Raw genomic sequence first — 13,149 nt, 5'->3', positions numbered from 1 at the left:
GCAGCATTGAAGGTCCCCAAGAACACAGTGGTCGCCATCATTCTTAAATTGAAGAAGTATGGAACCACCAAGACTCTTCCTAGAGCTGGCCGCTCTGCCAAATTAAGCAATCGGGGGAGAAGGGTCTTGGTCAGGGAGGTGACCAAGAACCCAATGCTCACTCTGACAGAGCTACAGAAGGTCATGTGGTCTGATGAGACAAAAATAGAGCTTTTTGGTCTAAACTCCACTCGCCGTGTTTGGAGGAAGAAGAAGGATGAGTACAACCCCAAGAACACCATCCCAACCGTGAAGCATGGAGGTGGAAACATCATTCTTTGGGGATGCTTTGCTGCAAAGGGGACAGGACGACTACACCGTATTGAGGGGAGGATGGATGGGGCCATGTATCGCGAGATCTTGGCCAACAACCTCCTTCCCTCAGTAAGAGCATTGAAGATGGGTCGTGGCTGGGTCTTCCAGCATGACAACGACCCGAAACACACAGCCAGTGCAACTAAGGAGTGGCTCCGTAAGAAGCATCTCAAGGTCCTGGAGTGGCCTAGCCAGTCTCCAGACGTGAACCCAATAGAAAATCTTTGGAGGGAGCTGAAAGTCCGTATTGCCCAGCGACAGCCCCGAAACCTGAAGGATCTGGAGAAGGTCTGTATGGAGGAGTGGGCCAAATTCCCTGCTGCAGTGTGTGCAAACCTGGTCAAGACCTACAGGAAACGTATGATCTCTGTAATTGCAAACAAAGGTTTCTGGGGAAGCGTACCAAAACATTTCTGCAGCATTGAAGGTCCCCAAGAACACAGTGGCCGCCATCATTCTTAAATGGAAGAAGTATGGAACCACCAAGACTCTTCCTAGAGCTGGCCGCTCTGCCAAATTAAGCAATCGGGGGAGAAGGGTCTTGGTCAGGGAGGTGACCAAGAACCCAATGCTCACTCTGACAGAGCTACAGAAGGTCATGTGGTCTGATGAGACAAAAATAGAGCTTTTTGGTCTAAACTCCACTCGCCGTGTTTGGAGGAAGAAGAAGGATGAGTACAACCCCAAGAACACCATCCCAACCGTGAAGCATGGAGGTGGAAACATCATTCTTTGGGGATGCTTTTCTGCAAAGGGGACAGGACGACTGCACCGTATTGAGGGGAGGATGGATGGGGCCATGTATCGCGAGATCTTGGCCAACAACCTCCTTCCCTCAGTAAGAGCATTGAAGATGGGTCGTGGCTGGGTCTTCCAGCATGACAACGACCCGAAACACACAGCCAGTGCAACTAAGGAGTGGCTCCGTAAGAAGCATCTCAAGGTCCTGGAGTGGCCTAGCCAGTCTCCAGACGTGAACCCAATAGAAAATCTTTGGAGGGAGCTGAAAGTCCGTATTGCCCAGCGACAGCCCTGAAACCTGAAGGATCTGGAGAAGGTCTGTATGGAGGAGTGGGCCAAAATCCCTGCTGCAGTGTGTGCAAACCTGGTCAAGACCTACAGGAAACGTATGATCTCTGTAATTGCAAACAAAGATTTCTGTACCAAATATTAAGTTCTGCTTTTCTGATGTATCAAATACTTATGTCATGCAATAAAATGCAAATGAATTACTTAAAAATCATACAATGTGATTTTCTGGATTTTTGTTTTAGATTCCGTCTCTCACAGTTGAAGTGTACCTCTGATAAATATTACAGACCTCTACATGCTTTGTAAGTAGGAAAACCTGCAAAATCGGCAGTGTATCAAATACTTGTTCTCCCCACTCTATATTTTAGAATAAGGCTGTAACGTAACACACACAGGACACTGTAGCTCTGTGTTTATTCCAGAGTGTCGGTCTGATGTCAGCAGGATTATTTTCTGTGGGGATGAGCACCGTGGTGGGGGTGGGGTTGATGATGTAACATAACACAGAGTAACACTGTCTCTGGCATACACCCACACATCTTTGAACTGAGCAGTCAGGGCCTGTGTGTACCGTTGCTTTCTGAGGTTATAGGCTCGGGTCTTCTCTACACATTGAAAAATTGCTTTGTAGAAAGAACTTTGCATGTGACTGAAAAAATATAACTAGATTGCTCTGGCTTTATGTTGCTGGATTAATGAGGCAGAAGCAAAAACATCCCGCTTGGATTTGTGTCATAAGCTTAACTGTAGAAACCTCTCTCTCTCTCTCTCTCTCTCTCTCTCTCTCTCTCTCTCTCTCTCTCTCTCTCTCTCTCTCTCTCTCTCTCTCTCTCTCTCTCTCTCTCTCTCTCTCTCTCTCTCTCTCTCTCTCTCTCTCTCTCTCTCTCTCTCTCTTTCTCTCCTTCATCCCTGTATCTCTATACACACAGTGGGGATGGGAGGGAGGGGAAGAGGAGGAAGAGAGGAAAGGGAATGAGGAAGAGAGGAGGGGGTTTCGAGGTAGGGAGGAGGGAGGTTTTCTCTGAGCGGAGCTCTGCATAGCACAGAGGAAGGAATGGGCAGGCAAGGGAGAGAGGGAAGAGAGGGGAGGAGAGAAGGTGGAAGGGAATGATGAGGGAGTGAGGTTGTCTCTGCATAGCAGCAAACTGCACTGGATCATTTACCCTCTGCTGCAGCCATGGCTCAGAGCCACACAAATAAAACATTCACATCCCTCGGGAGAGAGAGGGGGAGACAAAGACGGAGAGAACGGGGGAGAGAGAGGGAGGAGGGAGAGAGAGGGGGAGATATGAGAGAGAGAAACGGGAAGAGAGATTGAGTGAATGGGTGAGAGAGAAATAATTAAAGAGGGAGTGAGAACAGAGAGATAGATAGAGAGGAAACAGACCCAGTGCTTCTCCAGTATTACAGGACTGTGGATTACTCCTACCAGATAAGAGGGGATCAGAGTTGTACATTACAGCACAGTACCACTTGTATTCTACTCTGATGCTGGAGCTGATGTTGATAGGATGGAAATGGAAGAGCAGGGCTGTGCTTAGTGCATCTATAAGGTCACTAACGTAATGACGTCAGCACTTGTCACACAGGTATTAACAGCTAGTTACACTGCCGCTTATATAAGAGATAAGCAGAGCAACACACAAATTGGCAAAGTCTATCACACTCTCTCTCTCTCTCTCATTTTTGATCTTTCTCTATCTCACTCTCTCTCTCTCTACTTGATATTAACTACCTAGGGGGAGCAGCAGTCACCCATAGCAACTGTTAATAAAAGCCATGAGCACCATGTGTTGGCAGAGACACACACAGCCGCACAAAGAAACCCAAACAGACTGACAGCCAAGTTGCTTTGCTTCAAATGTGTAGGAAGAGATTTGTTTTATACTAAACTCAGCAAAAAAAGAAACGTCCCTTTTTCAGGACCCTGTCTTTCAAAGATAATTTGTAAAAATCAAAATAATTTCACAGATCTTCATTGTAAAGGGTTTAAACACTGTTTCCCATGCTTGTTCAATGAACCACAAACAATTAATGAACATGCACCTGTGGAACGGTCGTTAAGACACTAGCAGCTTACAGATGGTAGGCAATTAAGGTCACAGTTATGAAAACTTAAGACACTGAAGAGGCCATTCTACTGACTCTGAAAAACACCAAAAGAAAGATGTCCAGGGTCCCTGCTCATCTGCGTGAACGTGCCTTAGGCATGCTGCAAGGAAGCATGAGGACTGCAGATGTGGCCAGGGCAATAAATTGCAATGTCCATACTGTGAGACGCCTAAGACAGCACTACAGGGAGAAAGGACGGACAGCTGATCGTCCTCGGAGTGGCAGACCACGTGTAACAACACCTGCACAGGATCGGTACATCCAAACATCACACCTGCGGGACAGGTACAGGATGGCAACAACAACTGCCCGAGTTACACCAGGAATGCACAATCCCTCCATCAGTGCTCAGACTGTCCGCAATAGGCTGAGAGAGGCTGGACTGAGGGCTTGTAGGCCTGTTGTAAGGCAGCTCCTCACCAGACATCACCAGCAACAACATCGCCTATGGGCACAAACCCACCGTCGCTGGACCAGACAGGACAGGCAAAAAGTGCTCTTCACTGACGAGTCGCGGTTTTGTCTCACCAGGGTTGATGGTCAGATTCGCGTTTATCGTCGAAGGAATGAGAGTTACAACGAGGCCTGTACTCTTGAGCGGATCGATTTGGAGGTGGAGGGTCCGTCATGGTCTGGGGCAGTGTGTCACAGCATCATCGGACTGAGCTTGTTGTCATTGCAGCCAATCTCAACGCTGTGCGTTACAGGGAAGACATCCTCCTCCCTCATGTACCCTCCCTGCAGGCTCATCTTGACATGACCCTCCAGCATGACAATGCCACCAGCCATACTGCTCGTTCTGTGCGTGATTTCCTGCAAGACAGGAATGTCAGTGTTCTGCCATGGCCAGCGAAGAGCCCGGATCTCAATCCCATTGAGCATGTCTGGGACCTGTTGGATCGGAGGGTGAGGGCTAGGACCATTCACCCCAGAAATGTCCGGGAACTTGCAGGTGCCTTTGTGGAAGAGTGGGGTAACATCTCACAGCAAGAACTGGCAAATCTGGTGCAGTCCACGAGGAGGAGATGCACTGCAGTACTTAATGCAGCTGGTGGCCACACCAGATACTGACTGTTACTTTTGATTTTGACCCCCCCTTTGTTCAGGGACACATTATTCAATTTCTGTTAGTCACATGTCTGTGGAACTTGTTCAGTTTATGTCTCAGTTGTTGAATCTTGTTATGTTCATACAAATATTTACACATGTTAAATTTGCTGAAAATAAACACAGTTGCCAGTGAGAGGACATTTCTTTTCATATGAAGAGATTTAAGTTTGTACAACAACAGTTGTTTGCAGCAGTAGTTTGCAGCACTCTGCAAGTTAATCTATTTAATGATGAGAGCAGAATAGCCACCAGAAAAGTTATTTTATTTACAGACCTACTGTATCAATACATTACATTGGTGTGTGTGCCTGTGCGTTTGTCTGTGAGCATGCTTGCATGTGTATGTACAGTACCAGTCAAAAGGTTAGACACACCTACTCATTGAAGGCTTTTTCTTTATTTTTACTATTTTCTACATTGTAGAATAACAGTGAAGACATCAAAACTATGAAATAACACATATGGAATCATGTAGTAACCAAAAAAGTGTTAAACAAATCAAAATATATTTTATATTTGAGATTCTTCAAAGTAGCCACCCTTTGCCTTGATGACAGCTTTGCACATTCTTGGCATTCTCTCAACCAGCTTCATGAGGTAGTCACCTGGAATGCATTTCAATTAACAGGTGTGCGTTCTTAAAAGTTAGTTTGTGGAATTTCTTTTCTTCTTAATGCGTTTGAGCCAATCAGTTGTGTTGTGACAAGGTAGGAGGGGGTATACAGAAAATAGCCCTATTTGGTAAAAGACCAAGTCCATATTATGGCAAGAACAGCTCAAATAAGCAAAGAGAAACGACAATCCATCATTACTTTAAGACATGAAGGTCAGTCAATTCGGAAAATTTCAAGAACTTTGAAAGTTTCTTCAAGTGCAGTCGCAGAAACCATCAAGCGCTACAATGAAACGGGCTCTCATGAGGACCTGTCACGCCCTGGCTATGGGGACTCTGAAATGTTGAGCCAGGGTGTGTAGTTTCCGTGTTGTGTTGTTTTCTATGTTTAGATCTAGATCGTTTTGATCTATGTTGGCCAGGGTGGTTCCCAATCAGAGGCAGCTGTATCTCGTTGTCTCTGATTGGGGGCATACTTAGGCAGCCTGTTTGGCACTAGTCGGTGTGGGATCTTGTTCTGTTTGTTGTTTTGTTGTGTGTTAAGTACTTAATAAAATGTACGCTTATCACGCTGCGCCTTGGTTCCACGAATCTTTAAACGATCGTGACAGAAAATCCCACCAAAGGAGGACCAAGCAGCGCGTCCAGGAACAGACAGCCTGGACCTGGGAGGAGATCCTGGACGGGAAGGGATCCTGGACTTGGGAGGAGATTCAGGCCGGAATGGATCGCCGTCCTTGGGAGGAGACTGTGGAGGCGCGCTATAGAGAGGAGCAGCGGCAACGCAGAGGGTACCGGCCGAGGAGGAAGCCCGAGAGACAGCCCCAATAATTTTTTTGGGGGGGGCTAAAAGGGTGGTTGGCGGAGCCTAGGGTTAGAGCAGAGCCAACTCCCTGTACTCAGGCTAGGAAGCGTGTGACTGGGCAGGCTCCGTGTTATGCGGAGCCACGTACTGTGCCGCGAGTGTTCCGGCACAGTCCTGTACGTCCTGTGCTAGCACCACGCACGTGTCGTGCAAAGATGGGCATTCAGCCAGGACGGGGTGTGCCAGCTCAACGCTCGTGGTCTCCAGTACGCCTCCTCGGTCCCGTATATCCTGCGCCAGTGCCACGTGCTGTAGTGCCAGTACGAGTGCACAGCCCCGTACGTCCTGTGCTGATGCCTCACACGTATTGTGTGGAAGTAGGCATTCAGCCAGGACGGGTTGTGTCAGCTCTCCGCTCCAGACCTCCAGTCAGCCTCCACAGTCCGGCCCGGCCCGTTCCGGCTCCCCGCACCAAGACAGTGGTGCGTGTTCCCAGTCCAGCCCGGCCTGTTCCTGCGCCCGCACCAAGCCAGTGGTGCTTGTTCCCAGTCCGGTCCGGCCTGTTCCTGTCCCTCGCGCCAAGCCAGTGGTGCGCGTCGCCAGCCCGGTCCGGCCTGTTCCTGTCCCTCGCACCAAGCCAGTGGTGCGCGTCGCCAGCCCGGTCCGGCCTGTTCCTGCCCCTCGCACCAAGCCAGTGGTGCGCGTCGCCAGCCCGGTCCGGCCTGTTCCTGCCCCTCGCACCAAGCCAGTGGTGCGCGTCGCCAGCCCGGTCCGGCCCGTTCCTGCTCCCCGCACCAAGCCAGTGGTGTGCGTCGTCAGCCCGGTCCGGCCCGTTCCTCCTCCCCGCACCAAGTCAGTGGTGCGCGTCGCCAGCCCGGTCCGCCCGTTCCTGCTCCCCGCGCACAAGCCAGTGGTGCACGTCATCAGCCCGGTCCGGCCCGTTCCTGCTCCCCGCACCAAGCCAGTGGTGCGCAACGTCAGCCCGGTCCGGCCCGTTCCTGCTCCCCGCACCAAGCCAGTGGTGCGCGTCGTCAGCCCGGTCCGGCCCGTTACTGCTCCCCGCACCAAGCCAGTGGTGCGTGTGTCCAGTCCGGCACGGCCCGTGCCTGTTCCACCGGTGCCTGGTCCGACACCGGCCAGCTGCTCCACTCCGGAGCCAGAGCAATCCGCTCCACCGGGGTCCGGTCCAACTCCAGTCAGCGGATCCACTCCGGAGCCAGAGCAATCCGCTCCACCGGTGTCCAGTCCAGCTCCGGCCAGCGGCTCCAGTCCGGAGCCTGTACGGTTTGATCCACCGTCGTCGGGTCCAGCTCCAGTCAGCGGTGCCAGACCAGATCAGGGGCGCAACGGGGAGGTGGAGAGAAAGTGGTGGTCACGCCCGGAGCCGGATCCGCCTCCGAGGCGGAATGCCCACCCGGCCCCTACCCTGTTGTGTTTGTGTGGCGCGGTCGCAGTCCGCGCCTTTGGGGGGGGGGTACTGTCACGCCCTGGCTCTGGGGACTCTGAAATGTTGAGCCAGGGTGTGTAGTTTCCGTGTTGTGTTGTTTTCTATGTTTAGTTCTAGATCGTTTTGATCTATGTTGGCCAGGGTGGTTCCCAATCAGAGGCAGCTGTATCTCGTTGTCTCTGATTGGGGACCATACTTAGGCAGCCTGTTTGGCACTAGTCGGTGTGGGATCTTGTTCCGTTAAGGTTTGTTTTGTGTAACCTAGGACTTCACGTTTCGTTTGTTTGTTGTTTTGTCGTGTGTTAAGTACTTAATAAAATGTACGCTTATCACACTGTGCCTTGGTTCCACGAATCTTTAAACGATCGTGACAGGACCACCACAGGAAAGGAAGACCCAGAGTTACCTCTGCTGAAGAGGATAAGTTCATTAGAGTAACCAGCCTCAGAAATTGCAGCCCAAATAAATGCTTCACAGAGTTCAAGTAAAAGACACATATCAACATCAACTGTTCATAGGAGACTGTGTGAATCAGGCCTTCAAGGTCGAATTGCTGCAAAGAAACCCCTACTAAAGGACACCAATAATAAGAAGAGACTTGTATGGGCCAAGAAACACGAGCAATGAACATTAGACCATTGAAAATCTGTCCTTTGGTCTGATTAGTCAAAATATTAGATTTTTGGTTCCAACTACCGTGTCTTTGTGAGACGCAGAGTAGGTGAACGGATGATCTCTGCATGTGTGGTTCCCACCGTGAAGCATGGAGGAGGAGGTGTAATGGTGTGGGGGTGCTTTGCTGGTGACACTGTCTGTGATTTATTTAGAATCAAGGCACACTTAACCAGCATGGCTACCACAGCATTCTGCAGCGATACGCCATCCCATCTGGTTTGCGCTTAGTGGGACTATCATTTGTTTGTTGGACCGCAGTAAAGGAGGGAAGGAAAAGCAGTCAATGAGTGCTCAGCATATGTGGGAACTCCTTCAAGACTGTTGGAAAAGCATTCCAGGTGAAGCTGGTTGAGAGATAGCCAAGAGTGTGCAAAGCTGTCATCAAGGCAATGGGTGGCTACTTTGAAGGGTGGCTAATTTGTTTAACACTTTTTTGTGTTTTTCATAGTTTTGATGTCTTCACTATTATTCTACAATGTAGAAAATTGTAAAAAAAAATAAAGAAAAACCCTTGAATGAGTAGTGTGTCCAAACTTTTGACTGGTACTGTATGTGTGTTTGTGTTCTACCTTCTCGTAGGGATCAGAGTCATAGTTGAGTCCTATTCCACAGTCGTCTGTGATTTCAGACAGATCCTCATCATCAAACTCCTCCAGACTAATGTCATGGGAAGGCCTGGAAGAACAGGAGGGAGAATGTTAATAGTACACACACATAGTACACACACCACACATACCATCATCAACTGATTATGTCAGGAGCAGAGATAGCAGAGACACACACACACGTTTGTCATTTCACCCCTAGTCCTCATGTACCTGACCCCTCCACCCTCCACCCTTCAAAGGGAAGCATCTCTCTGACTCATGCCCACACAGAGAGCTCCGACCCTGGGGAAGCCTGCTCTGAGATATGGCCTGCCACTGTCTATCTGGGTCTGTGCCTCATTCACCAGACACACAAGACACAAGAACTCACACACCCTTCATATGTTGCTTTGCTCTCTAAGCAGTTCAGCCACTATTCTCTATTTTAACAGGTCCCCAGTTTACAGACACAATAGTGCTTAAATGAGTTCATCATCCTGTTTTCTTAGTTTCTATAAAACATCTGTATATCTGTGGTCCATTAGTTCCAACAGAGGTTCAGCTCTCTACTCCATTAGTAAGAAACTGTGTGAGGCTCAGAGGGAAATGCTGCATTGCAGGTTTTCTAGTGAGGACAAGACAGTCCAGACAGGGCCTAGTACAGATGTATACAGACCACTGTGAAGCAGGGTAAGTCAGAAAATACATCAGAGGTAGAAATGTAAAGCTAGATCAATGTCTAAATCAGAATTGTATACTTTATCAAAGCTCAATCAATGACAAAATCAGTGCTAAATCAAAAATCATGACTAGTTCACACACACACACACACACACACACACACACACACACACACACACACACACACACACACACACACACACACACACACACACACACACACACACACACACACACACACACACACACACACACACACACACACACACACACACACACACACACACACACACACACAGCTCTTGACCAGCAGCAGCCTGCAGGGTGATACAGGGACATAATTTGGTATGTCATTAAATATGAAGTGCTTTCTGAAAATAAATTATTCAGGCCTTTGTGAGCTCTCTTTACTGTAATAAAAAAGCACTTACAGGACTGTTGTTTCTGTATCAGTTTGTGTAGAAACTATCTCCAATTATGTTAACATTAGAAATGACAACTCTGAAAATATCTGGAGAACTATTTGGGTGCACATTGTTATTCATGACCTTGGAGAGGTGTTCATATCTCAGTGTATTGTGATTTAAATCTGTATTACGGACTAACAATAAGTACTCGTATACAATGGAATATCAAATCAAAACAATTTTTTTTTGTCACATACACGTGTTTAGCAGATGTTATTGCGGATGTAGCGAAATGCTTGTGCTTCTAGCTCCGACAGTGCAGTAATATCTAACAAGTAATATCTAACCATTTCACAACATATAGCCAATACACACAAATCTAAGTAAGGAATTAATTAAGAATATATACTGTGACGTCACGAGAGGCTACACAGCTTTCAGCGGGATTGCTCAAGTAGTGCAAGGAGACAAGGTTCAAACAAAACAAGGATTTTATTATAGGTCTTGGGAAATTAACGAAAATATAACAAAATTCTGTTCTCTTGTGGCTCTTTAAGGGTTAACAGTTCAGGGATGTCTCTTCCACATCCAAAATCATAATTCTCACTCGCTCAGATAACTTTTCCCCAGCCTTACTGTAGTCCACGTTGCAGCTAGTGGCCAACCCAGCAAAAAGTCCTTCCAAATGTCTCTCACGTATTTCCACAGGTGCATATATCCAAAGGTGAGTATTTCCCAAAGGTAAGTATCTCCAAATCCTTATATTCCTCATGGAAGTGGACGTGCAGCACTCTTGTCCTCCAGAGAGCCCAGGTTGGAGACTGTGTCTCTTCCCTTCAACAAACCTTCAGCTCATCAGCTCCTGATTGGTTTCAGCTGCGTGGGAAGATTGGCCATAGAGGGTTGGAGTTCCCGACCATACCAGCAGATGGAGCCATAGCTGTCTGGGTTTGCAGCCATCTCAGGGGGATGTAACGTCCCTCCAGGACACAGCCTCTCGTGACATCACAATACATATATGGACGAGCGATGTCAGAGCGGCATGGACTAAGATACAGTAGAATAGTATAGAATACAGTATAAACCAAGAAAGACAAATTTGTTGAGCTGAGACACTTTTCTTTGATGTGTAAATTATCAGAGAATTCCTTTGATATCATATTTGCACTTCTCCAGAAATTGCAGAAGATATTCACATTAGCGGCTGCTGCCTATAGAAATAGACTAGAAATCACTGCCCACTTTAAGAATGGAACACTAGCCACTTTAATAATCTTTACATATCTTGCATTACTCATCTCATATGTACAGTGGGGAAAAAAAGTATTTAGTCAGCCACCAATTGTGCAAGTTCTCCCACTTAAAAAGATGAGAGAGGCCTGTAATTTTCATCATAGGTACACGTCAATTATGACAGACAAATTGAGAATTTTCTTCTCCAGAAAATCACTTTGTAGGATTTTTAATGATTTGTTTTGCAAATTATGGTGGAAAATAAGTATTTGGTCACCTACAAACAAGCAAGATTTCTGGCTCTCACAGACCTGTAACTTCTTCTTTAAGAGGCTCCTCTGTCCTCCACTCGTTACCTGTATTAATGGCACCTGTTTGAACTTGTTATCAGTATAAAAGACACCTGTCCACAACCTCAAACAGTCACACTCCAAACTCCACTATGGCCAAGACCAAAGAGCTGTCAAAGGACACCAGAAACAAAATTGTAGACCTGCACCAGGCTGGGAAGACTGAATCTGCAATAGGTAAGCAGCTTGGTTTGAAGAAATCAATAGTGGGAGCAATTATTAGGAAATGGAAGACATACAAGACCACTGATAATCTCCCTCGATCTGAGGCTCCACGCAAGATCTCACCCCGTGGGGTCAAAATGATCACAAGAACGGTGAGCAAAAATCCCAGAACCACACGGGGGGACCTAGTGAATGACCTGCAGAGAGCTGGGACCAAAGTAACAAAGCCTACCATCAGTAACACACTACGCCGCCAGGGACTCAAATCCTGCAATGCCAGACGTGTCCCCCTGCTTAAGCCAGTACATGTCCAGGCCCGTCTGAAGTTTGCTAGAGTGCATTTGGATGATCCAGAAGAGGATCGGGAGAATGTCATATGGTCAGATGAAACCAAAATATAACTTTTTGGTAAAAACTCAACTCGTCTGTTTGGAGGACAAAGAATGCTGAGTTGCATCCAAAGAACACCATACCTACTGTGAAGCATGGGGGTGGAAACATCATGCTTTGGGGCTGTTTTTCTGCAAAGGGACCAGGACGACTGATCCGTGTAAAGGAAAGAATGAATGGGGCCATGTATCGTGAGATTTTGAGTGAAAACCTCCTTCCATCAGCAAGGGCATTGAAGATGAAACGTGGCTGGGTCTTTCAGCATGACAATGATCCCAAACACACCGCCCGGGCAACGAAGGAGTGGCTTCGTAAGAAGCATTTCAAGGTCCTGGAGTGGCCTAGCCAGTCTCCAGACCTGAACCCAATAGAAAATCTTTGGAGGGAGCTGAAAGTCTGTATTGCCCAGCGACAGCCCCGAAACCTGAAGGATCTGGAGAAGGTCTGTATGGAGGAGTGGGCCAAAATCCATGCTGCAGTGTGTGCAAACCTGGTCAAGACCTACAGGAAACGTATGATCTCTGTAATTGCAAACAAAGGTTTCTGTACCAAATATTAAGTTCTGCTTTTCTGATGTATCAAATACTTATGTCATGCAATAAAATGCAAATGAATTACTTAAAAATCATACAATGTGATTTTCTGTTTTTTTTTTTAAAGTGTACCTATGATTAAAATTACAGACCTCTACATGCTTTGTAAGTAGGAAAACCTGCAAAATCGGCAGTGTATCAAATACTTGTTCTCCCCACTGTATGTGCGCGCTGCAGGCATCAGCCCCACCCCACCCCACCACACCCCACCCAATGATTGAACTACATTTTGAACTTAGGATACACTTGAAACTTGATTGTCATTGCCTGGTGGAGACCAATATCTATCTTGTGTTATTAAGCTATATAAAACGATGGTTGTTGATGTGTATGACTGAGTTTCAGATAAAAAAATTACACTTGAATGTTGCAGTAATATGACCTTGGCCTAACGTTTCAGCGAACGAGAGAGACATTTATTTTGATAGCAAGTCCTGATCCCAATGACTCAACTGCCCCCGCATGGAGAGAAAGACAACTGCTCTTTTTCAGGGATTCACAAGGCTCATTTCTACTTCCTGATGCAGAAGGAAAATCCTCAGTGACAAAAGAGTGATCAAGTTAAGAACTGACATCTGTACCACTACTTACTTAC

At 47.3% G+C, this 13,149-nt stretch overlaps 1 protein-coding gene across 2 annotated transcripts in view; it reads right to left on the bottom strand.

The window, feature by feature from the left end:
* Positions 1-13,149, bottom strand: part of mapk8ip2 (mitogen-activated protein kinase 8 interacting protein 2) — a 107,236-nt gene that overhangs the window by 54,628 nt on the left and 39,459 nt on the right. For both annotated transcript variants that reach the window (XM_041837605.2, XM_041837607.2), the window contains exon 2: positions 8,718-8,823. In XM_041837605.2, the coding sequence (XP_041693539.1) occupies positions 8,718-8,823 (106 nt within the window). The remainder of the gene's footprint in view (positions 1-8,717; positions 8,824-13,149) is intronic.

The sequence above is a fragment of the Coregonus clupeaformis genome, chromosome 19, assembly GCF_020615455.1.
Source record: "Coregonus clupeaformis isolate EN_2021a chromosome 19, ASM2061545v1, whole genome shotgun sequence".
Classification (NCBI taxonomy): Eukaryota; Metazoa; Chordata; class Actinopteri; order Salmoniformes; family Salmonidae; genus Coregonus; species Coregonus clupeaformis.
Note: the sequence above shows the minus strand (reverse complement) of the source record. Positions and strands in the feature narration are given on the sequence as shown.